Source organism: Bos grunniens, chromosome 21 (assembly GCF_055505025.1).
Source record: "Bos grunniens cultivar Pamir isolate PY7600 chromosome 21, Bosgru_T2T1.0, whole genome shotgun sequence".
Taxonomy (NCBI): Eukaryota; Metazoa; Chordata; class Mammalia; order Artiodactyla; family Bovidae; genus Bos; species Bos grunniens.
Genome location: NC_141185.1, coordinates 28510742 through 28533429, shown reverse-complemented (window position 1 = coordinate 28533429; position 22688 = coordinate 28510742). Strand labels below are relative to the sequence as shown.

Genomic DNA, 22688 nt, shown 5'->3' with positions numbered 1-22688 from the left:
GGCAAAGTAGAGTCAGTTAATGGGGCTGTCATTTAGACAAGTCCATAGATGGGGTGCGGAGAAGGCAATGGCACCCCACTCCAGTACTCTTGCCTGGAAAATCCCATGGACGGAGGAGCCTGGTAGGCTGCAGTCCATGGGGTCGCTAGAGTCGGACACGACTGAGCGACTTCACTTTCACTTTTCACTTTCATGCATTGGAGAAGGAAATGGCAACCCACTCCAGTGTGCTTGTCTGGAGAATCCCAGGGACGGGGAACCCTGGTGGGCTGCCGTCTATGGGGTCGCACAGAGGCAGACATGAATGAAGCGACTTAGCAGTAGCAGCAGCATAGATGGGGTGAGGTTTTCATTTTCGTGAGGCCTTTGAACAGGATGAGAGACTCAGCTGGAGACAGTCACCTTAAACTGAAAGAAGTAGCACTAGTTTGGGGGCTTTATTTAGACTATTCAGCAGAGAATGCAAACAGTCCACAAGACTCTTCTCTTCTTTAGTGAGTTGAGCCAAGTTGTGCAACCCTGAGGAAGTACCTGAGGTTTATGGGCAGGAAATAAGGCAGGCTTCTTATTTGTTTGGGTATCTGAGCTTTCAATGAGTTCTTGGTCACCTAAGGAGGATATATATATATATTTTGAGAGAGAGTAATCTAGCAGGTACAGATACTCCCTTTCTTGAAAACAATACATACTATTACCGTATGCACAGGAGACATTCAAAATAATTCTCTTTGTTTTGATCAGTATTTGTTAAATTTTCTTAGGGTGGTAGAAACTTAATCTTGATAAGTAAGACCCCATCACAGACTCCATATATATAGTTTCTGTATCAGTTCAGTTCAGTTCAGTCACTCAGTCGTGTCCAACTCTTTGAGACCCCATGAATCACAGCACGCCAGGCCTCCCTGTCCATCACCAACTCCTGGAGTTTACTCAAACTCATGTGCATTGAGTCAGTGATGCCATCCAGCCATCTCATCCTTTGTTGTCCCTTTCTCCTCCTGCCCCAATCCCTCCCAGCATCAGGGTCTTTTCCAATGAATCAACTCTTCGCATGAGGTGACCAAAGTATTGGAGTTTGAGCTTCAGCATCAGTCCTTCCAAAGAACACCCAGGACTGATCTCCTTTAGAATGGACTGGTTGGATCTCCTTGCAGTCCAGGGGACTCTCAAGAGTCTTCTCCAACACCACTGTTCAAAAGCATCAATTCTTTGGTGCTCAGCTTTCTTCACAGTCCAACTCTCACATCCATACATGACCACTGGAAAAACCATAGCCTTGACTAGATGAACCTTTGTTGCAAAGTAATGTCTCTGCTTTTGAATATGCTATCTAGGTTGGTCATAATTTTCCTTTCAAGGAGTAAGTGTCTTCTAATTTCATGGCTGCAATCACCATCTGCAGTGATTTTGGAGCCCCCCAAAATAAAGTCAGCCACTGTTTCCACTGTTTCCCCATCTATTTGCTATAGTGTGCAGACATGGTGATGTGAATGTAATTCTTTTGGTCTTTATCTATCCATACCAGCATCCACTGAAATGCCAGATACTTAACTATGCAGATTATTACCAAGTCTTACTATTTTTCTTTACCTTAAGCTCTCTCTCTCTTTTGTATTTCATTATGATTTTATTTGGGGCTTCCCAGGTAGTAAAGAATCTACCTACCAATGCAGGAGCTGCAGGAGACATAGCAGAAGATCCCTGGGTCAGAAGTTACCCTGGAGTAGGAAATGGCAACTCACTCCAGTATTCCTGCCTGGGAAATCCAAAGGAAAGAGGACCTGGACAACTAAAGTCCAAAGGGTCGCAAAGAGTCGTCCACATCTGATCATGCATGTGTATTTTATTTTTAAAATATTCACAGAAAACTAGTCAATCTAATCACACTAGGACCACAGCCTTGTCTAACTCAATGAAACTAAGCCATGCCCGTGGGGCAACCCAAGATGGGTGGGTCATGGTGGAGAGATCCGACAGAATGTGGTCCACTGGAGAAGGGAATGGCAAACGACTTCAGTATTCTTGCCTTGAGAACCCCATGAACAGTATGAAAAGGCAAAATGATAGGATACTGAAAGAGAAACTCCCCAGGTCAGTAGGTGCCCAATATGCTACTGCAGATCAGTGGAGAAATAACTCCAGAAAGAATGAAGGGATGGAGCCAAACAAAAAGAATACTCAGCTGAGGATGTGACTGGTGATAGAAGCAAGGTCCGATGCTGTAAAGAGCAATATTGCATAGGAACCTGGAATGTCAGGTCCATGAATCAAGGCAAATTGGAAGTGGTCAAACAAGAGATGGCAAGAGTGAATGTTGACATTCTAGGAATCAGCGAACTGAAATGGTCTGGAATGGGTGAAATCAACTCAGATGACCATTATATCTATTACTGCGGGCAGGAATCCCTCAGAAGAAATGGAATGGCCATCATGGTCAACAAAAGAGTCCGAAATGCAGTACTTGGAGGCAATCTCAAAAACAACAGAATGATCTCTGTTCGTTTCCAAGGCAAACCATTCAGTATCACAGTAATCCAAGTCTATGCCCCAACCAGTAACGCTGAAGAAGCTGAAGTTAAACGGTTCTATGAAGACCTACAAAACCTTTTAGAACTAACACCCAAAAAAGATGTCCTTTTCATTATAGGGGACTGGAATGCAAAAGTAGGAAGTCAAGAAACACCTGGAGTAACAGGCAAATTTGGCCTTGGAATACGGAATGAAGCAGGGCAAAGACTAATAGAGTTTTGCTGAGAAAATGCACTGTTCAAAACAAGCACCCTCTTCCAACAACACAAGAGAAGACTCTATACATGGACATCACCAGATGGTCAACACTGAAATCAGATTGATTATATTCTTTGCAGCCAAAGATGGAGAAGCTCTATACAGTCAGCAAAAACAAGACCAGGAGCTTACTGGGGCTCAGACCATGGACTCCTTATTGCCAAATTCAGACTTAAATTGAAGAAAGTAGGGAAAACCACTAAACCATTCAGGTATGACCTAAATCAAATCCCTTATGATTATACAGTGGAATTGAGAAATGGATTTAAGGGCCTAGATCTGATAGATAGAGTGCCTGATGATCTATGGAATGAGATTCGTGACATTGTACAGGAGACAGGGATCAAGACCATCCTCATTGAAAAGAAATGCAAAAAAGGCAAAATGGCTGTCTGGGGAGGCCTTACAAATAGCTGTGAAAGGAAGAGAAGTGAAAAGCAAAGGAGAAAAGGAAAGATATAAACATCTGAATGCAGAGTTCCAAAGAATAGCAAGAAGAGATAAGAAAGCCTTCCTCAGCGATCAATGCAAAGAAATAGAGGAAGACAACAGAATGGGAAAGACTAGGGATCTCTTCAAGAAAATGAGAGATACCAAGGGAACATTTGATGCAAAGATGGGCTTGATAAAGGACAGAAAGGTATGGACCTAACAGAAGCAAAAGATATTAAGAAGAGATGGCAAGAATACACAGAAGAACTGTACAAAAAAGATCTTCACGACCCAGATAATCACGATGGTGTGATCACTGACCTAGAGCCAGACATCCTGGAATGTGAAGTCAAGTAGGCCTTAGAAAGCACACTACAAACATAGCTAGTGGAGGTGATGGAATTCCAGTTGAGCTATTCCAAATCCTGAAAGATGATGCTGTGAAAGTGCTGCACTCAATATGCCAGCAAATTTGGAAAACTCAGCAGTGCCACAGGACCACTGGAAAAGGTCCTGTGGAAACTGCTGGAAAAGGTCAGTTTTCATTCCAATCCCAAAGAAAGGCAATGCCAAAGAATGCTCAAACTACCGCACAATTGCACTCATGTCACACGCTAGTAAAGTAATGCTCAAAATTCTCCAAGCCAGACTTCAGCAATATGTGAACTGTGAACTTCCTGATGTTCAAGCTGGATTTAGAAAAGGCAGATAAACCAGAGATCAAATTGCCAAAATCCGCTGGATCATGGAAAAAGCAAGAGAGTTCCAGAAAAGCATCTGTTTCTGCTTTATTGACTATGCCAAAGCCTTTGACTGTGTGGATCACAATAAACTGTGGACAATTCTGAAAGAGATGGGAATACCAGACCACCTGACCTGCCTCTTGAGAAATCTGGATGCAAGTCAGGAAGCAACAGTTAGAACTGGACATGGAAAAACAGACTGGTTCCAAATAGGAAAAGGAGTTCATCAAGGCTGTATATTGTCACTCTGTTTATTTAACTTATATGCAGAGTACATCATGAGAAACACTGGACTGGAGGAAGCACAAGCTGGAATCAAGATTGCTGGGAGAAATATCAATAACCTCAGATATGCAGATGACACCACCCTTATGGCAGAAAGTGAAGAGGAACTTAAAAGCCTCTTGATGAAAGTGAAAGTGGAAAAAGTTGGTTTAAAGCTCAACATTCAGAAAACGAAGATCATGGCATCTGGTCCCATCACTTCATGGGAAATAGATGGGGAAACAGTGGAAACAGTGTCAGACTTGATTTTTCTGGGCTCCAAAATCACTACAGATGGTGAGTGCAGCCATGAAATTAAAAGGCGCTTACTCTTTGGAAGGAAAGCTATGACCAACCTAGATAGCAAATTTAAAAGCAGAGGCATTACTTTGCCAACAAAAGTTCATCTAGTCAAGGCTATGGTTTTCCCTGTGGTCATGTATGGATGTGAGAGTTGGACTGTGAAGAAGGCTGAGCGCTGAAGATTTGATGCTTTTGAACTGTGGTGTTGGAGAAGAGTCTTGAGAGTCCCTTGGACTGCAAGGAGATCCAACCAGTCCATTCTGAAGGAGATCAGCCCTGGGATTTCTTTGGAAGGAATGATGCTAAAGCTGAAACTCCAGTACTTTGGCCATCTCATGCGAAGAGTTGACTCATTGGAAAAGACTCTGATGCTGGGAGGGATTGGGGGCAGGAGGAGAAGGGGACGCCAGAGGATGAGATGGCTGGATGGCATCACTGACTCGATGGACGTGAGTCTGAGTGAACTCTGGGAGTTGGTGATGGACAGGGAGGCCTGGCGTGCTGCGATTCATGGGGTCGCAAAGAGTCGCAATTCATGGGGTTGAAAAGAGTCGGACACGACTGAGCGACTGATCTGATCTGATAGTTGATTTACAACATTGTGTTTAATTCTGTGCAGCAAGCTGACTCAGTTACACACACACACACACACACATTCTTTTTCATCATCTTTTCCATCATGGTTTGTCACAGGATATTGAATATAGTCCCCTGTGCTATACAGTAGGACCTTTTTGTTCATCCATCCTGTATACGATGGTTGGCATCTGCTAATCCCAAACTCCCAATCCCTCCCTCGGCCCCTCCCCCTTGGTAACCACACTTCAGTATTTGTGAGTCTGTTTTTCTTTCACAGATATGTTCATTTTGGTCATATTTTAGAGTCCATATATAAGTGATATAGTGTGATATTAATATTTGTCTTTCTCTTTCTCACTTACTTTGCTTACTATGGTAATCTCTACGTCCATCCATGGTGCTGCAAATGTCATTATTTCATTCTTTTTAGTGGCTGAGTAATATTCCTGTGTGTGTGTGTGTATGTGTGTGTGTGTGTGTTTACCACATCTTTTTTTTTTTTTTTTTTTTTACCACATCTTCTTTATCCTTTCATCTGTCAGTGGACATTTAGGTTATTTCCGTGTCTTGGCTACTGTGAATAGAGCGGCTGTATGTGTTGGTGTGCATGTGTCTTTCTGAATTATGATTTTGTGTGGGCATATGCCCAGGAGTGGGATTGCTGAATTATATGGCAACTCTGATTTTAGTTTTTTGAGGAACTTCCATACTGTTTTTCATAGTGGCTGTACTAGTTTACATTCCCACCAACAGAGCAGGAGGGGTCCCTTTTCTCCACACCCTCTCCAGCATATGTTATTTGCAGACTTTTAAATGATGGCCATTCTGACTGATGTGAGGTGGTACCTCATTGCTGTTTTGATTTTCATTTCTCTAATAATTAACTATGATGGGCATCTTTTCATGTGCTTATTGGCCATCTGTATATCTTCTTTAGAGAAATGTCTGTTTAGTTGATCTTAAGGCCTGGAGGGCTACAGTCCATGGGGTCACAAGAGTCAGACATGACTGAGAGATTAAACCACCACCAAGGTCTCTTTACGGATCAGTTTTCTCTCAGCCACTCCTGTGGCTCTTTGTGGGGGCAAATACAACGAGGCTGCCTAAGACTGTTTGCCTAAACACAACACTCAGCCATTTTTATTGTGTAGTCCCTGCCACTACACTGAGTTCTATCTGGGAATGCGGCCATTGATTCTGTTCTTCTCATATCCCTCTAACTGATTTGAGGCTCTCTCTTTCCCCTTCCTCACTGGGGCTCAATCTTAGCTGAATGAGGAGAGGTAGTCAAAGTTTATGGGGTTCTTTCTTAGGGAAGGAAATTGTCTGTAATAAGTGCAGATAATTTTAGCTTCAAATAAAAGAAATCCTAACCAACGGTGGTTTAAACAATTGATTATCTCATACAGCAGGAGGTCTAGAGACACAGGCCAGGACTGGCATAGCAGCGTCACTGTGTAACCAGGAATTCATCTTCTTGCCATACTTACATTTTGTTACCCTTAGCTGTTAGCTTTTGTAACTGTGTTTGTCACCGTTGTGCTTGGCATGTTCACTCAACAACTGGCACACCTCAAGGTATCATAATACAATGCCATATGGTTTGTCCAAATGCGGAAGGGCTATATGAGCTACAAGAAATTATAGGGGGAAGTCCTCTATAAATATTATAAAATTTATCTCACCATAGTTACAAATCCACAGAAACCCACCCAAAGTAGGCCAAGGCAAGAAGAGAATTTGTTGGAAGATGTAAGTGTATCTTATGGACCTAAGGATAGGAAGTATAGCTGAACTTTACTATGGACTAGAAGCAGGAACCAGAAAACTGTTATGAACCAGTACAGCTGTCCTCCCTTCCTTCTCTGGACACATGATCTCTTATTATCTGCTTTGTTTTTCTTTCTTGGCATTGGCTTTTTCTATTTCTCTGTGTACAAACTAGAAAATGGTCACTTTAGTCATACCAGTTCAAATGCAAACTAAGATTGAGTAGCATCTCCTATGTTTTAAGTCCTCTGGGGAAAGAATATGATTGGTCCAGTTTTGATTGTATGTCAGTCTTTAATCCAATTTGTGACCATGGGGATGGGTCAAATGACTTTGCAGTTCTTAGGAGCTGAGCAAGAATACTCTTTTGAGAAGGGGCCATGGGTGAGTATGTGTCTGTATGGCAGTGGTTATTGAAGAAGAAATAATAGACAGATCTACTACTCTCTCGATATCCGTAATCTGAGGAATGTGTTAGTTATTCAGTCATGTCTGACTTTTTGTGACCCCATGGGCTGTAGCCCACCAGGCTCCTCTGTCCATGGAATTCTCCAGGCAAGAATTCTGGAGTGGGTTGCCATTCCCTTCTCCAGAGGATCTTCTTGACCCAGGGATCGAACCTCGGTCTCCTGCATTGCAGACAGATTCTTTACTGTCTGAGCCACCAGGGAAGCCCAATCTGAGGAAAAGATAAATCAAATTAACCATTCATTCATTCTATAGACATTGGTCTCAGTTTTCTTCCTCTTATGTTTCTTTCAAAGAGTGTCAGTAACATTTATGTAGTTTCCCAAATTAATGAATTCTATACCACCAATAAGCATCACAATAGCTAATATTCATTGAATATTGTACTATGTGATAGGCATTCTATGTACATTATTTTAAGTTCAATCTCAAAACAACTACAAATAAGTATTATCTATTTTGTAGATAAGCAAAGTGAAATTTGGAGATGTGAAGTCAAGCTTTCAACATCTCTTTTGGATTACTGCAGTAATCTGCCATCTCCCTGCCTCTGAACTGGCCTCTCCAATTCTTTTTTTGCCTGGCAGTCACAGTGGTATTTCTAAAACGCAACAGATTTGTTATGTTTGATCATGCTACTTTCCTGCTTAAAATTCTTATAAGATTCCCTCAAGATAAAGTCCAAATTCCTTCACAGGATGTATAAAACCTTTTATGATCTGGGCAGCCTTTACCTTACCAACCTCCAGCCTCATCTCTTTCAGTCCTGTACCTCACAGTCTATCCTCAAGCCACACAGATTATTTTCAGTTTGTAACAATTCATTTCTTTCCTCTGCACAACAACCCTGTAGTCATTATCCCGCAGACTCCTACACATTACCCATAGTCAGGATTCAACTTAGATGTTACGCTATTCAGAAGCCTTTTCTGACTGAATTTGGTACTCCTTCTTTATACTTTTGTATCACTCAGTGATTTTCTCTTACGCTTATCAAACCATGCTGTAATCGTGTGTTAACTTACTCTGTCTCTTGCATTGGATCGTAAAGTCCTTGAGTGGAAAGATGCAGTATAGTTTAGTTTTGAAAACCCTAAGATTAGGGTAGTGCTTGGTGTGTATTTGTTGCTCAATAAATATTTGTTAAATGAATGAATCTGAGAGAGGTCTGGAAGAACTTACAAAGTTACCTGGAGAGAAACAGATATTCAGCATTTCTTGTTTAGTAAATGGATTATTCTGACAGCTATTTCTCCTTAACTATATACTTTTGGCTTATAATTTATAAAAATTGAGCAGATACAAATTTAAAAATTGAGAAAATTAACCATAAAAACATATCACAAAATAATAAAATAAGAAAGTGATGTAAAACAGTAACCTAGGAGTGTTAAACTTAATGTAAGATAAAGAAGACTGAATGAAGTAACAAAGTTTGAGACTGGGGAAGAAAAAGCAAGGAACTGAATTTTTTTCAGCGCCTTCTAAATTGAATGGATTTTCCCCCTGGTAATATCTGATTTAATTCTTAGAATAATTCTTTGAGGTTGCTATGCTACAGTTGCATTAAAACTAAAGAAATTAAAGATCAGAGTAAAATAAACTGAATGATTATACAATAAACTTTCTACAGATAGAAAGCAAATGAAACAAAACTCAACCATAGAAAATATGGGGTATATGTGAGGATAAATCACCCTACACCCTAAATGATCCTTTTTTGGGGTCTCTGTATCAGCTTTCCAGCTTTCTTTCCTAAAGTGATTTCCTTCACTCTCATCTGCTTTGAATGTATGGATACATCCTTCCTTTTACCAGGATAAATTCCATCTCCTCTTTCAAGCTTTGTCTCACTCAAGTTGCTTCTTGAGTGAAATTTGTTTCATTAGATCTGGTTTTTGATTTAGCAAAACTTTTCGGAGCCTAGCAAAGCACTGATTTCTCTTTCAGAGAATTATAAACACACAGCAGGAAAAACCAACACAAAAGAGACTATTACTATCGATCACTCAGGAGAAAAAAAATCCTTAATAGTGGCAGTGTTTAAGTGACTATATTCTGCGCTGAGAACACCTGGAGTCATTTTTAACTTCCACCACTCCCTACTTCTTAGTCGGGTCAGTTTTCTAAACTTTCTAAATCTCAGTTTTCTTATCTACGAAAAGAGAATCGTATTGAGTCTCCTACTTACTCCAGAACTTCTGTGAGGAGCAAATTAGAGGATATACGTGAAAATATTTCACAGACGTTTGGTAAAAGGCTACAAAATGTTTGTACCTGGCTACAGATGAGACCACGACAAGTTACGTTCCTGGGCTAAACAAACTCAGAGGCTAATCGCTAGGGAATGGAAGCGGAGCGTTGCTACGGGACGTCATCACCCCGCGCCAGACGCGACGGTTTCCGGATTGGGCTTCAGGTAGAATTCCGCGCCATGGGGGTTTGGCGGCGTTTGCTGGTGTTTGGTGGAGTGTCGCTTCGGGGCTGCGGCGGGGTCCGTGTCCCACTTGGGGGAAGCCGACTAGTGATTTGTCGGCGCCAGGTCCGTGTTGCTGCAGGGCAGGTGGAGGCGGGCGGGTCGGAGATGCTGGGGCGCCAGGGCTGCAGGTTCCCTGCAGGTGTTCTGCAATTGCCTCTTGCCAAGAACTCACTTCAGTCCCTCTTGGGCCCCCTCCCCTGCTCAGTGAGACCCCAGTGGTCTGGATGTGCCCACTTTCCAGGCAGGCCCCCAGGAGGACCAGGGCGAGGCATAGAGGGATGTGAAATAGACGGTTAGAACATGGATGTGTGGCTTGCACATGCTTTCTTAGTGTTTATTTAGAAAATAGGTTAAAGAGAAGGAAAACACGTGGGGGATTTAGCTCCGTAAAGAGGGAGATTGTTTACTTGCTATTTTTAACGCCTGGTAAATAAATTCCAACTTAAACAATGTGTCTCTGCAGTTTTTATCAACACCTATTTGTAAATAACACTAAAGACCTAACTAATGGAGATGAGCAGAATTAAAGTAGAAAAGAAAGCCCTGTTAGTCGCAAATACCTCATTGTTTAACCGCGTAATAATGGAGATAGCTTATTTTAAAACTGTTTTTTCTTCTTCTTCTCAAGTTCTCTGGCGCTGAGAGTGAGACCCTAAAACAAAGAAGATCACAAATCATGTCTCGAGGACTTCCAAAGCAGAAACCGATAGAAGGTGTTAAACAAGTTATAGTTGTGGCTTCTGGAAAGGGTGGAGTTGGAAAGTCTACTACAGCAGGTATTATAGGATATTCTCATTTTGAGTAGAACTTTAGGCCAACTGGCAAGTGCACAATATTAAAGTTGTAGTTTTGTTCTTGAAAAAGTGTTTGTGAAGTTTCTAATAGCTGGTTCCTTAGTATGAGGAGTTGGTAGAGACTGAGGGCTTAGATTTTGGAGTTAGGCAGAACTAGATATGTTGCCAGGTCTTTGATTCCTTGACCGAGGAAAAGGTAGTCAGGTTGTCCATCACATCTGCAGTTTGAAAGTGAAGTCGCTCGGTCGTGTCCGACTCTTTGCGACCCCATAGACTGTAGCCTACCAGGCTCCTCTGTCCATGGGATTTTCCAGGCAAAGTACTGGAGTGGATTGCCATTTCCTCCTCCAGGGGATCTTCCCAACCCGCGGCTCGAACCCCGGGCTCCCGCATGGTAGACACACGCTTTACCGTCTGAGCCACCAGAGAAGTTCTCTGATCTTCAGTTTACTTAACTGTAAAGTGACAATGATGATAATCTTTTTCATAGGGTGGTCATGCAAATTAAACAAGTTAACCACTTAGCCCCCTGTCTCCTACATAATAAGTACTCAACATTTGATTGTTATTATTTTTAAAACATTTAGTAAGTTTAATATTAAATTTATTTCTGTTTTTTTAATACTAAATTTATTTGTTTTATTTGCGTTCTTTTCTAATCTTTTTCAGTGAGCATTGAGCTAAGTAGTTGCAATGAGATTGTTTACATTATTGTGGCCTATTTTCATTTAACCATAACAGTTTTCCAGCATTTATAAAGTCAAAATAGATCTAATATTTGAAAATCTTTTAATTATTTAAAACATTTAATCTTTAGATCTTTATATTAATATAGTGGAACAGAGGATTTTTTTTTGGTGGAGTTTTCAAATTGATTATAGATTTCATTGTGACTGAAATGCTGCTTTCGGAACCCATAAAAGAAGTCCCACTAGAAATGTAAGAGGTACCATCCAGGACTAATGAACAGGTATTCCCAATTTTTTTCAAAAGAAACTTTTTATTTCTAAAAAAACTTTGAGTATAATAATGTAAAAAGGTAGCTCTCCTCCTTCCAGTTCAACAGAGGCAACTTGTATTATTAATTTGAAGTCATAAATCTCTCAAGTTTTGTTGCATCACTTAAAATTTTCAGTCATTTTAATAGGAATGGCTTAATTCAGATCTTTTTCCAATCTATCCTTTTTGCAGTTGATTAAAAAAATAACTATCCTTATTGTATTTCATTTTGTTAGTTTTGACATAGTTCCTCACTATTAAGATCTTGTATATATCATGTATTTTTTTTTCAGCTTTTGACTCATATTTCTGCATTTTTTCAAATTGAAGTGTAGCTGATGTACAGTATTATGTAAATTCCAGGTATACAGTATAGTTCACAATTTTTAAAGGTTATATTCCATTTATGGTTATTAAAAAATACTGGATCTAATCCCTATGTTGTATAGTATATCCTTATAGCTTATTGATTTTATAATAGTAGTTTGAACCTCTTAATTCCCTACTCCATCTTGCACCTCCTCCCTAAGATCTGTAAAGTTGTTTTTTCCTCAGATATTAATCTAAACTTGGGGCATATATGTACCTTAAAATCACTTAATTCCATTGAAACCAGTGACATTTTGAAATAAAAAGGGCCAGGTACAGAGTTCTGTGACTTTCACTAGAGATCCTGTGTCTTGACTCAAAGCCATATTTGGTAATTCCTGGATACAGCAGTTCTGTAGTTGTATAACCAGGTATAGATCCAACTATATAGTGTTATTAGCTTAGTTTTTTCCCCCCATTTTGACCTGAATGTATTGTGGAAGAGTTTTTCAGATATTTTGAAGAAATTAAGATTTAACAAGAATTGTAGTTATGATAGATTCCTACTATACTGTTTGATAGATACCATATTATTATTTAAAATGGTTAGTGATTGTTCTTAATGAATTTATGCTGTATCCTACACACTCTTGCTTTCTTTCCTAGGGACGTACAATCTATCTGTTTGATATTTTGTGTGTAAAATTTGGAAGCTCTTAGTTTTCAGTTCTAGAATCCACCTCTACTTGTGTTTTGAAAATTAAGGTTTCAAAAAAAAAAAAATACCTGTTTTCAGTGGTGTGAATCCTTTTGCAAGCTCTGTGTTTACTTGGTTTGGTTAAAGATGGAAGGCATTTTCATGATAATAGCCATAAGTTCTTTAGGTTTTGTGCAATATAATTTGTCAAATCTGTAGGCTAGCACTTGTTTAAAGCAAATTTATTTATTGTTTTAGGTTCTAAGATCATCTAATGCTATGGGCTGTGGCAGCATTTAGACAGGAAAATATATGAGAAAATGTTGAGTGTGTGACATACGTGTGCTTTAGTAAGCATCCCTTCCTTGTTTTCATCTTTGTTAGCATCATACCATCTATCTCAAATAATTGATCTATACTTTTTCATAACTGCTCTCTCTGCTTTAGAAATAGATTATTTCTATGTAACTCTGTTGGCATTATATTTCTTTCCCTTATACATATTTATTCCAATTCCAAACTGTCTCAAAATATTTCCCATCTGAATATGTGCTAGAAATATTTTGGATTAGAATGAGGACCTTTGATTAATGCAAACATGCTCTTAGATTCTATTGTGTAAATGGAGAAAGACCCTCACATTGAAATGAATTACTCTGCCTCAAAGTTGGATTATGTTTAACCTACAGTATACCTGAAATTCAGAATTATTTTATAATTTATGATTTAATGATTAAATCAAATATTAAACATTAATAATGATTTAATAATGAATTATCAAGTGCCATTCCCTAGTCTGAGGACTTTACACTTAGAATTTGATTTGATTCTCACAACAGTTATGAAATAGGACCTCATTTTATTGAGGAGGAAACATACTTGGGGGTAAAAATACTCAAGATTGTAAAAGACAGAGTGGTGACCCTGGGGTTTGAACCAGGTCTGCCTTGAGAGTTTATGTTCTTAAATACTTCAAAAGAAACAGTATTGGCATCATCTGTAACATTGTCCGGTAAGGAATTATCATCCACAGTATGAGGGTCTGTTTATCAGTTTGGGAATATATTCTTTTTGGACCTCTTTCTCATATCAGATGTAGCGTATCTCTCTTGCTGGGTTAACAGTGGTTTTGGGGCCTATTGCTTTCCCTGTTTATGTCTGAGATTCACTATTAATAGGCACTTTTGGGAAAATGTTTCATTGTCTTACCTTTTTCCCTTTTTCCCTTCCCTTTCCTCACTGGTCCAAGCTTTCAGTTATGTGGGTATTTGTGAGTTAGAGTGTTTGGAATTCCTGTATTACCTGCATTTATGTTTAAAAAACAGTAGGATCAGCTCCATTTTTATTTATTAAAAAGTAATTTTTCTGCAAAGTATTTTTTGAAAATAATTGAATGATATATACATTAATATGATTAAAACATTTAATGGATTATTTAAACACAGTTGTAACATATGATAAATGGATTATTTAAAGTTTTGAGGCAGGCATCTGTTGCTTATGCTGAAATGTTACTTTCCTTTTTGTCTTTTTTACTTTCTATAGTCTCTCCATGTCCTTGTTTATTTTTTTAATAAAGGATTTATATTAAAATTTTACTTGCTTTGGTTATTACATTGAAAATATTAAAAGGCAAAATAAATTCTGGTAGAAGGAAAGTTACTAAATTTAATTACTTCTTTGTTTCTTACAGTGAACCTTGCACTTGCTCTAGCAGCGAATGATTCGGTAGGTATTTATTAATAGAACTACTAATTTATTAACATTTTTAAGTCAATGATTTAGAGCATACTGATGTTTTTCATTTACTCTTATCAGGGGCTGTATATTGTAGCTCTAGTTATTTGCATGTCTTTAAGGGGCTAAAAAATCTGCCATAAGTACTGGTTACATTTAATAATGGTGATGAAAATGAAAGGGGATTGCTGGTCAAGGAATTCAGGTAGCCTCTAGAAGTTAGAGAAGGCAAGAAATGTTTTTTTGTCCTTAGAGCCTCCCAAAGGTATGTAATCGTGTCAGTACCTGAATTCTAGCTCATTGAAACCCATTTGAATTTCTGTGATAATTTTTTACAGTAAAAGTAGGAAACTGATACAGGAAGTCAGTTTTCTTAAGTCCTTAAATTTCCAAAAGTGTCTTTATTTTACCTTCATATTTGCTAGTTTGACTAGATGTAGAATTCCAGGTTCACGATAATTTGCTCTCTGAACCTTGAAAACAGCTTTCCATTTTCTTCTAGCATGCTAATAAGATGTCTGGTGATAGTTTGATTCATACTGCTTTGTAATAACCTGTGTTTTTCCCCTTGAGGCTTTTATGAGTTTCCTTTATGTCTTTTAAATTTAGAAATATCACAGATATGGTTGTTGGCATTACATTTTTTTTTACCTGTTTGGAAATTGGGCAAGCAGTACAAGGCTTGAGTCTTTTTCAGCTTAGGGAAAATTTCCTCATTGATTACTTTTTGTGATGTGCTTGTTCTTTCTCCAGAAATCTATTAGGTAGATATTGATTGTTTATGCTTGTTAATTTTTCTCTCATATTTTCCATCTCTTTGTCTTTTGCTCTGTGTTTTGGAAGATGTCTTATGCTATTTTTCACACCGCTATATTAGGTTGTGGTTGTTATTTAGCCCTTTTTATTTTTAATTTGGAAATTATATTTTTTCTAGTTTTTCAGCACTGTTTGCCTATTTTGCAGTTGCTTTTCCTGATCACTTAAAAAAATGGTTGTACCATTAGTTTGAGTCTCTCCGAGGATGCTAATTAGAATTAATAAAAAAGCTTCCTTTTAATGATCTCTATTTATTTAGCATGGTGGTTCTTATAATGTGGTCCTCTGACCAGCAGAATGAGCATCAAATACCTGGGAACTTGTTAAACACATAAAATCTTGAGCCCCAGATCTACTGCATCAGAAACCCTCAAGGTGGAATCCTACAGTCTGTGTTTTAACCAGCCCTCTAGGTGATTTTGATGCATGCTAAAGGTTGAGCCACGGAGAAGGCAATGGCACCCCACTCCAGTACTCTTGCCTGGAAAATCCCATGAATGGAGGAGCCTGGAAGGCTGCAGTCCGTGGGGTCGTTGAGGGTTGGACGTGACTGAGCGACTTCACTTTCACTTTTCCCTTTCATGCATTGGAGAAGGAAATGGCAACCCACTCCAGTGTTCTTGCCTGGAGAATCCCAGGGATGGGGGAGCCTGGTGGGCTGCCGTCTATGGGGTCGCATAGAGTCGGACACGGCTGAAGTGACTCAGCAGCAGCAAAGGTTGAGCCATGCATCTAGAATTTTTTAGAACTCTAAATTGCTAATGCATTCTTTTTTGTTTTCTTGTGTGATTATTTTTAATTTAGTTTTAAGCTTTTTTTGTTTGTTTGTTTGTTTGGTTTCAATGTGAATTTGGAATAGAAGAGAGATACTCGTGTATGGTTAGGCAACTTTATTGAAATAAAATCCAGTACTACGTTTTAAAGAATACTTTTTATTAAAGCACTTAGTTACCTTGAAGAAAGGACCCCATCTTTCTTAAATTAGGGAGGAAACAGGAAAAGTTCAGTGGATAGGAAGGTAAGTAAATTCATAGGTGTGGGGATCTTTTAATTTGGATATCATTTCAGCCAAAGCTTTGAGTCATGATAATGTGAAGTAACCATGTAATAAACGATCTAAGGATGAAAAAAATAGTTAAAAGGGATTGATTCCTTCATGTCAGATGTTGCTAGTTTTTTAAAAACTTTATTATTTATTTTCATTCATTTATTTTGGTTGTGCTGGGTGTTAGTTGCTGCTCACGGGCTTTCTCTAGTTACAGTGAGCACCACTCTTTGTGGTGCACAGGCATCTCGCTGCCTCTAGGCCCACGGGCTTCAGTAGCTGCAGCAGACAGGGTTACCAGCTGCGGCTCGAGGGCCCCAGAGCGTGGCAGGCTTCAGTGGTTGTGGTGCGTGGGCTTAGTTGCCCCACAGCCTGTGAAATTTTCCCAGACCAGGGATCAAAACATGTCCCCTGCGTTGGAAAGTGGGTTTTTATCCAGCACACAACCAGAGAAGTCCTAGATGTTGCTAGTTTGGTGAGATGGTAGCTCCGAAATTTCTGTTTTTCTGTTTGCTTCACCCCACCCCCACCCCTCCTTCAGGCATGAGAGCAGCTTCGTCTTTAATGGTCTAGATGTATGACAGGGAAATTGGCCGCAAGAAAGGAAAAGCAATGTTTTTCTCTGGGCCACTTTTTCAGAAAGCATTTTAGTATCCTTAAGTGTCTTTAAAGACGTTGTAGAATCTTCCTTAGGCAGGGCTTCAGTATTCTGTTGAGTTTTTTTTTTTTTTTTTTTCATTTCTTGATTTTTTTTCTTTAGCAATGTTAGTATAGAACTTAGAAAAAAGAAAGTCAGGAAATTTGAGCAGCATGCTGTGGAACTCAAAGATAATCAGACATAATGCAGTATTTTATAGTTGGTTACTGTCTTGTCCTAGTTAATTAGTTTGCATGTATTTAAGAAAGATTCATTGTATATAGCTTGATTAACAGTGTTTTTGATTTGGGAGCAACATGTTTGACTTAAACTGTGATCTGCCGGAGGACTAACTGCATATAGAAAAGAAGATAGATCATATATAAATATATGATTTATATATATATATGGCATAGTCTTATAATCTGTATTCCCCAACTTAAGATTTTAGTAATATTGCATTTATTTCAAGGACATGTTTGGTCTATAGGGAAAACTCAAGATTCCTCCGAGGCCTTCTCATTGCCTGAGCTGATATAGATGGCTTATGTCCAGGGACATTTATTGGGGAATGGTACTAGGGTATGTTGCTTTGGGGCTTAAAATCTCCAGGCATGATGGTGTCTTTGGAGCTGATCTAGTGATTCATTCCCATGGAGTCTTAATTCCATGGAGCTTGTGTTGTAAGAGGGGTCTCTGACCCGCTTACCCTTTAAGCCAGCTTTGCCCAAGACCTTGCTAACCGTTTTCTCCTTTCTTCTTTGGGTTGCCCTTTTTCAGCATCGCAGTAGGAAGATCTAATAAGGCTTGTTTGTTGGCTTAGAGGAAACAGGTCCAGAAAGTTATTCATTTTACTTACAATGTTGGTCTTAATAATCTCTAAACAGGGTTATATAAACCCCAGGGGATATGTAAGATAGTCATTGGAATGTGGAATTTTTCTTTATGTTGTATGAATTTTTATCTTTTAAAATTTATGTTTTTTGTATACACTTTATAATTTATAGTAAATTAGTATAGTGGCTCTAATAAAGTCAACAGATGTATTAACATGTATTGAGGTTGTATACCTAAACATTTTTCACCGAGTGGGGTACGTGGTCAAAAAAGTTTGGTTGTCACTGGCCAAGGCAAAAGAAAATTTCTGAGCTGGATCATATGCCAGTTCAAAAGAAGACTACTTTATAGCTGGAAATAAAAGCCTTAGAGGAATAGGGTGTGAATTTTCCCTGCCTTTTCTTTGCCTTTTGTACTTTCCTTTGGGGAGGTGGCAGGTAGTGTTACAGGGCAGAATCTGGGATCCTGTCACGTGTACCATGCATTTAAATATTCACTCCTGTGGTATATTGGAGCTGGCTCGTGCTAGTTGTGAGAACTGTTAAATTTTTAAGAATTTTCCAGTTGATATCCTGTTGTTAGCTCAAAATAGGCCATGGTGGGAGTATTTAATTAATGAAAATAGACAAATACTGAAAATTAGACTTCCCAGCTCACCCTGGGCTATTGTTAAACATTTTCTGGCACAACACTGATTATACATATTACCAATCATATATTTTAGTCTTTCTTTTTTCTATCTTCTTAACCACTTTTATTATGGATCTCATTCTTCTACAGTGTAAATTTAGTGAACAGAGAAGCACTGAAACTGGAGAGGGGAAGGTAAAGGTCACCAGAAACCATTGATAAGCTATGTGATATTCCTAAATCAGTTCACTTCAGTTCATTTTAGTTCAACAGACATTTAGTGAGCACCTCTAACACTCACTGTCAGACACAATGAGTAATATAAAGAAAAGTAAATATGCCTACTAAGACTGCATTAACAAAACTGTTTTGTGTGTGTATATATAATTACGTAAGTGTATATATGTCTCTTTGTGTATGTGTGTGTGTATTTTGGTGATGGTAATTGTTTCAGTTCAGTAATTGTTTCTTCTGTGAGTGGGACAAAGTGTGCTTAAAGCAACACTTAATAAGGTTTTATCGTAGTTTGTTTCAGAGTAGGCACGCTGTGCATTCTTAAAAGTTTTATAATCTAGTGAAGACAAGAGGAAGATAAATGTCTTAAAATGATGACCTGTGTTCAAGGTCAAATATAGTAGTGTTTCTGTCCAAGACAACTAGCTTTTATTTCAGAGAAAAGCCGTCTTTTTTTCATAGAGCATTTTTGTGAACATAATTATATTTGCCTTTCACAGAAACCTATAATGCAGTACACTTAGTATTTATCAGTTTTACAGTCTTTATTGATTTTGCCCTATCCTTGTCACATTTCATCAGCCAGCAAATGTCCTTGTCTCTGCAATATTTTTCCAGTATGTATCTTTCTCTTTTCATTGTTCCCACTCTAATTAAGCCTCATATTACTTTTTTTTGGCTCATTCATTCATGTACACCTCAAACAGTTACAGAGTGCCTACGCTTCCCCAAGAACTTTGCTACTTTGGAGAATATAGAAATGCATGAAATACAGCCCCTGCCTTTAAGGGCCTCGCAGACTAGGAGACTGCTGCAAGCACGTCTTACCTGCCCAAGCACAAATCCATTCAGTACATAATGCCAGATGCAGCACATCTTACCTGCCCAAGCACAAATCCATTCAGTACATAATGCCAGATTATTCTTACTTGAGCACCATTGGAACTCCATTTCACCCTGCTCAGAGTCACTCCTGAATGCCTTTGGTGAGCTTCAAGATCTTCTGTAATCTGGCTCCCATCCACCTTTCTGGGTTTATCTTCAGCTCTTCTAGACAGTCCCTGTGCTCTGGCAAATCTGGGTTACTTGCTGTTGCCAGTTTGGGCTTGACTATATGATGTTCTTAATAGCTTACAGTGTTTCTTCTATGTTTCTACTGGAGTGTCTCTACATTTTCTTCAGCTTTACAGGTCTTCTCCTCCAGGCTGCGATGCATGGCTTGAGCTGGTTATATTGTGCCCCTAGAGTACTTCTCAAGGGCATTGAGTGATGACAGGCATCCAGGGTATCCTCCTCTTCATGTGCACCCGCAGACTGCATTCTGATGCACACTGAGGCACTGTGTGAGCTAGCCTGCCCTGAGAGGTACTTAGTGACGTGCTCCCTGAGTTCACTCCCAGTGAGGGTCTTTCTTCCATCTTGTGAAATCCAGTAGCACTATTTATTGTTACTATTATGTACCTATGTAACCATTCTGGTAATTTTATATAGCAAATAATAAAAATAACATTTATCGAACATTTGTTATACGTCAAGCACTGTTCCTCATTATATGTTTCTTAATTCATTTATTCTTCATAGCAACCATATGGGAACAGATACTGTTATGATCCCTGTACATAATAAGCAGAAGCAGCTGGAGGCTAAGTACTTTGCCCAAGCTCACCCAGGAAGTAAACAGCAGAGCCAGGTTTGAATGCCAGCCTAGATCCTGTGCCCTTAGCCTATTTGTTATACTACGCCTATGATAGCTGGATTCTTATGATTCAGAACTGTGTTGTCTTCATTCTTGGCTATTGACTTAGGAAATAGACAACAAATGTTTGCTACATGGATGAATCAAGTGTATATAGATGGGTTTCATAGTATATAAGTGCAAAGTTTTGTTTTGCATTGTTTTTTGAGGAGTGGTGTGGGATGGGAGGGCTTGTGGCTTAGTGGGCTGCATTCTATTCTTTTCCTGATTCTTAAATGATAGTGTGCTCCATCATTCTACTTGGCTCTCTTCTCATTTTATACTGTCCAGTAATCTCATCTTTCCCCACTACCCCAGTAACTACCCATGTGCCCTGGATTCTAAATGCATTAGCAGCCTAGATATCCTGGGTGCCAGACCTGGCTATCTCACCTACTGTAGATGCCCACTTGAGTGCTTTACAAACATTCAGGCTCAACATGTATAAAACCAAACTCTTCTTTCTTGTAATTGTCTTTGTCCTGTGACAGTCATGTGGTTCCCTCCCACCTCCAAATCAGATACCTGTTCCTGCTGCTGCTACCACTCAAAGCTTTCTGGAGTATGTCTTCTCATTTCATTCCTTAATGCCATATCTTTTTCAGACCTTTATTATGGATCTTTCATGAGGTGATTTCAGCTGTTTATTTTCTCTGCTATGATGCTTTGAGGACAGGACTAGTACTTCCCATATTATTTGAGAGGTCTGTTTCCTTGTTTAATTTCCATGCTAGTTTAGGAAGCTTTTTGGGCCAAGGATCTTGGCCTTATTCCCTTTTTTTTAATTCTCAGTCTCTAGTCCAGTGATGGTATATAGAAGGCTCTTGGTAAATGTTGGTAATGACAATGGAACACGTTAAGTGAAGAGTGGTTGTGAATATATATACTAATATGTTTCACATATGTAGATTCTAAGTGTTGGATAAGCTATCTATGATTTGTTGAATGCTAAATTATGCCCCTTTCCCCCCTGAGCAAATGAAATTGAAATCTAAATGGGATAATGTGAAGTGCTTAGCACAATGGCTGATACACAGTAAGCTTTAAATTACTTTTTAGTATTGTAGCTAAATAAAATTTTTTTGCAAGTAATGTCTCAAAAATTGATATGCATTTTACTTAATTGACTATTAACAAAAACTTAAGTTTTTACTTATTTTTCCATTGCTACAATGAATCATTAAGTAGAATTTTAATTGGACTGAAAGATGGAAAAGGAAGCAGTATACTCTTCAAAGAGTTTGTATTTCTTTGGTTATTTTTTTTTCCATTGATGTTTATCTCAAAATATTTTTTTTTCCATGATTACATAACGTCTTCACACTTATTCTTTGCAGATGTACTTCTCTATTTCACAAAATTATTATGAGAGGCTCTTAAACATAATTAAGATTGTCTTAAGTCTTTGAAGTTCTGTGATTATGTTGGAAAAACTGGGAAGTTTTAGTTTGAGATTTAAGTTTTGGTTTTTGAAAAGTTCATTGATCTTGGAAACAGAACATATGTACTGCCACTTAAAACACGATGATTTTCTTCATTAATAGTTATGTGTATAGCAGTTAACAATCCAGCTTTTTGGTGGCAAATAGACCTGGGCTTGATTCTGGCTCTGCCTCTTGCAGCCTGTATAACTTTTGCCTGTACCTACCTCTTAAGGCTGTGAGTATTAAAGGAGATAATACGTATATAGCACTTAGCACAGTGTCTGGCACATTGCCATTCAGTTGCCTCTGATTCTTTGTAACCCCATGGTCTGGCATATAGTAAATGCCAATAAGAGCATTAGCTGTTCTAGTATTCTAAATTCCAGCCTGGACACATTAACTGTAATATTAGTTATAATGTGAATTTGGATTAAATATGAATGAAACTCTGTTTTTCACAGTTCATAGGAAATCCTGATGTATACTACTTAGCTCATATTGGGGATTATCTTCTCTTTAATGCCAGTCTTGTAAAGAAATTACAGTATATTAAAGCAACCTATTAATTTTTTTTTTTAATCACTGCTTGGTAGTATATACAACATACACATTTCTTATAAAAATATTTTGTTTTGTTAATGGTTAGCCATTTTGGAGGAAGGGTGCACTATTCATGTTCAAAGTATAGATATTTTAAAGCTGGAGAGGAAACTCGGACAAGAGATCTGGAAGGAACAATTGCAAAATCATTTTCCCTCCTTTTTGTTCTTCAATTCAAAAGTAATTCTTGGTAAGAAGAGTGTTTTTTAAGTGAATTTGAACTCACACATTTTGACATTTACTGAGGAGAGACTCAGAGGATATATATGTAACTAGAGCAGAAATCTTAATTAAAACTAAGAATTTGTTTTAGGATAAGAAATGGATTTATTTTAGTAGTTATAAATAAATTTATAATGACTTTCTTAC

At 38.5% G+C, this 22688-nt stretch overlaps 1 protein-coding gene across 15 annotated transcripts in view; it reads left to right on the top strand.

Annotated features, from left to right (window-relative positions):
* Positions 1-5677: 5677 nt before the first annotated feature.
* The window catches only part of NUBPL (NUBP iron-sulfur cluster assembly factor, mitochondrial), a 269591-nt gene continuing 252580 nt past the window's right edge, over positions 5678-22688 (top strand). For 8 of the 15 annotated variants that reach the window (XM_086363697.1, XM_086363698.1, XM_086363701.1 and 5 more), the window contains exons 1-3: positions 9730-9888; positions 10454-10601; positions 14318-14352. In XM_086363697.1, coding sequence (XP_086219823.1) covers positions 9781-9888; positions 10454-10601; positions 14318-14352 — 291 coding nt within the window. In that variant the 5' untranslated portion in view covers positions 9730-9780. Of the gene's footprint in view, positions 9889-10453; positions 10602-14317; positions 14353-14431; positions 14627-22688 lie in introns of those variants that run through there. The other 7 variants (XM_086363699.1, XM_086363702.1, XM_086363696.1 and 4 more) reach the window with 5 other exon arrangements.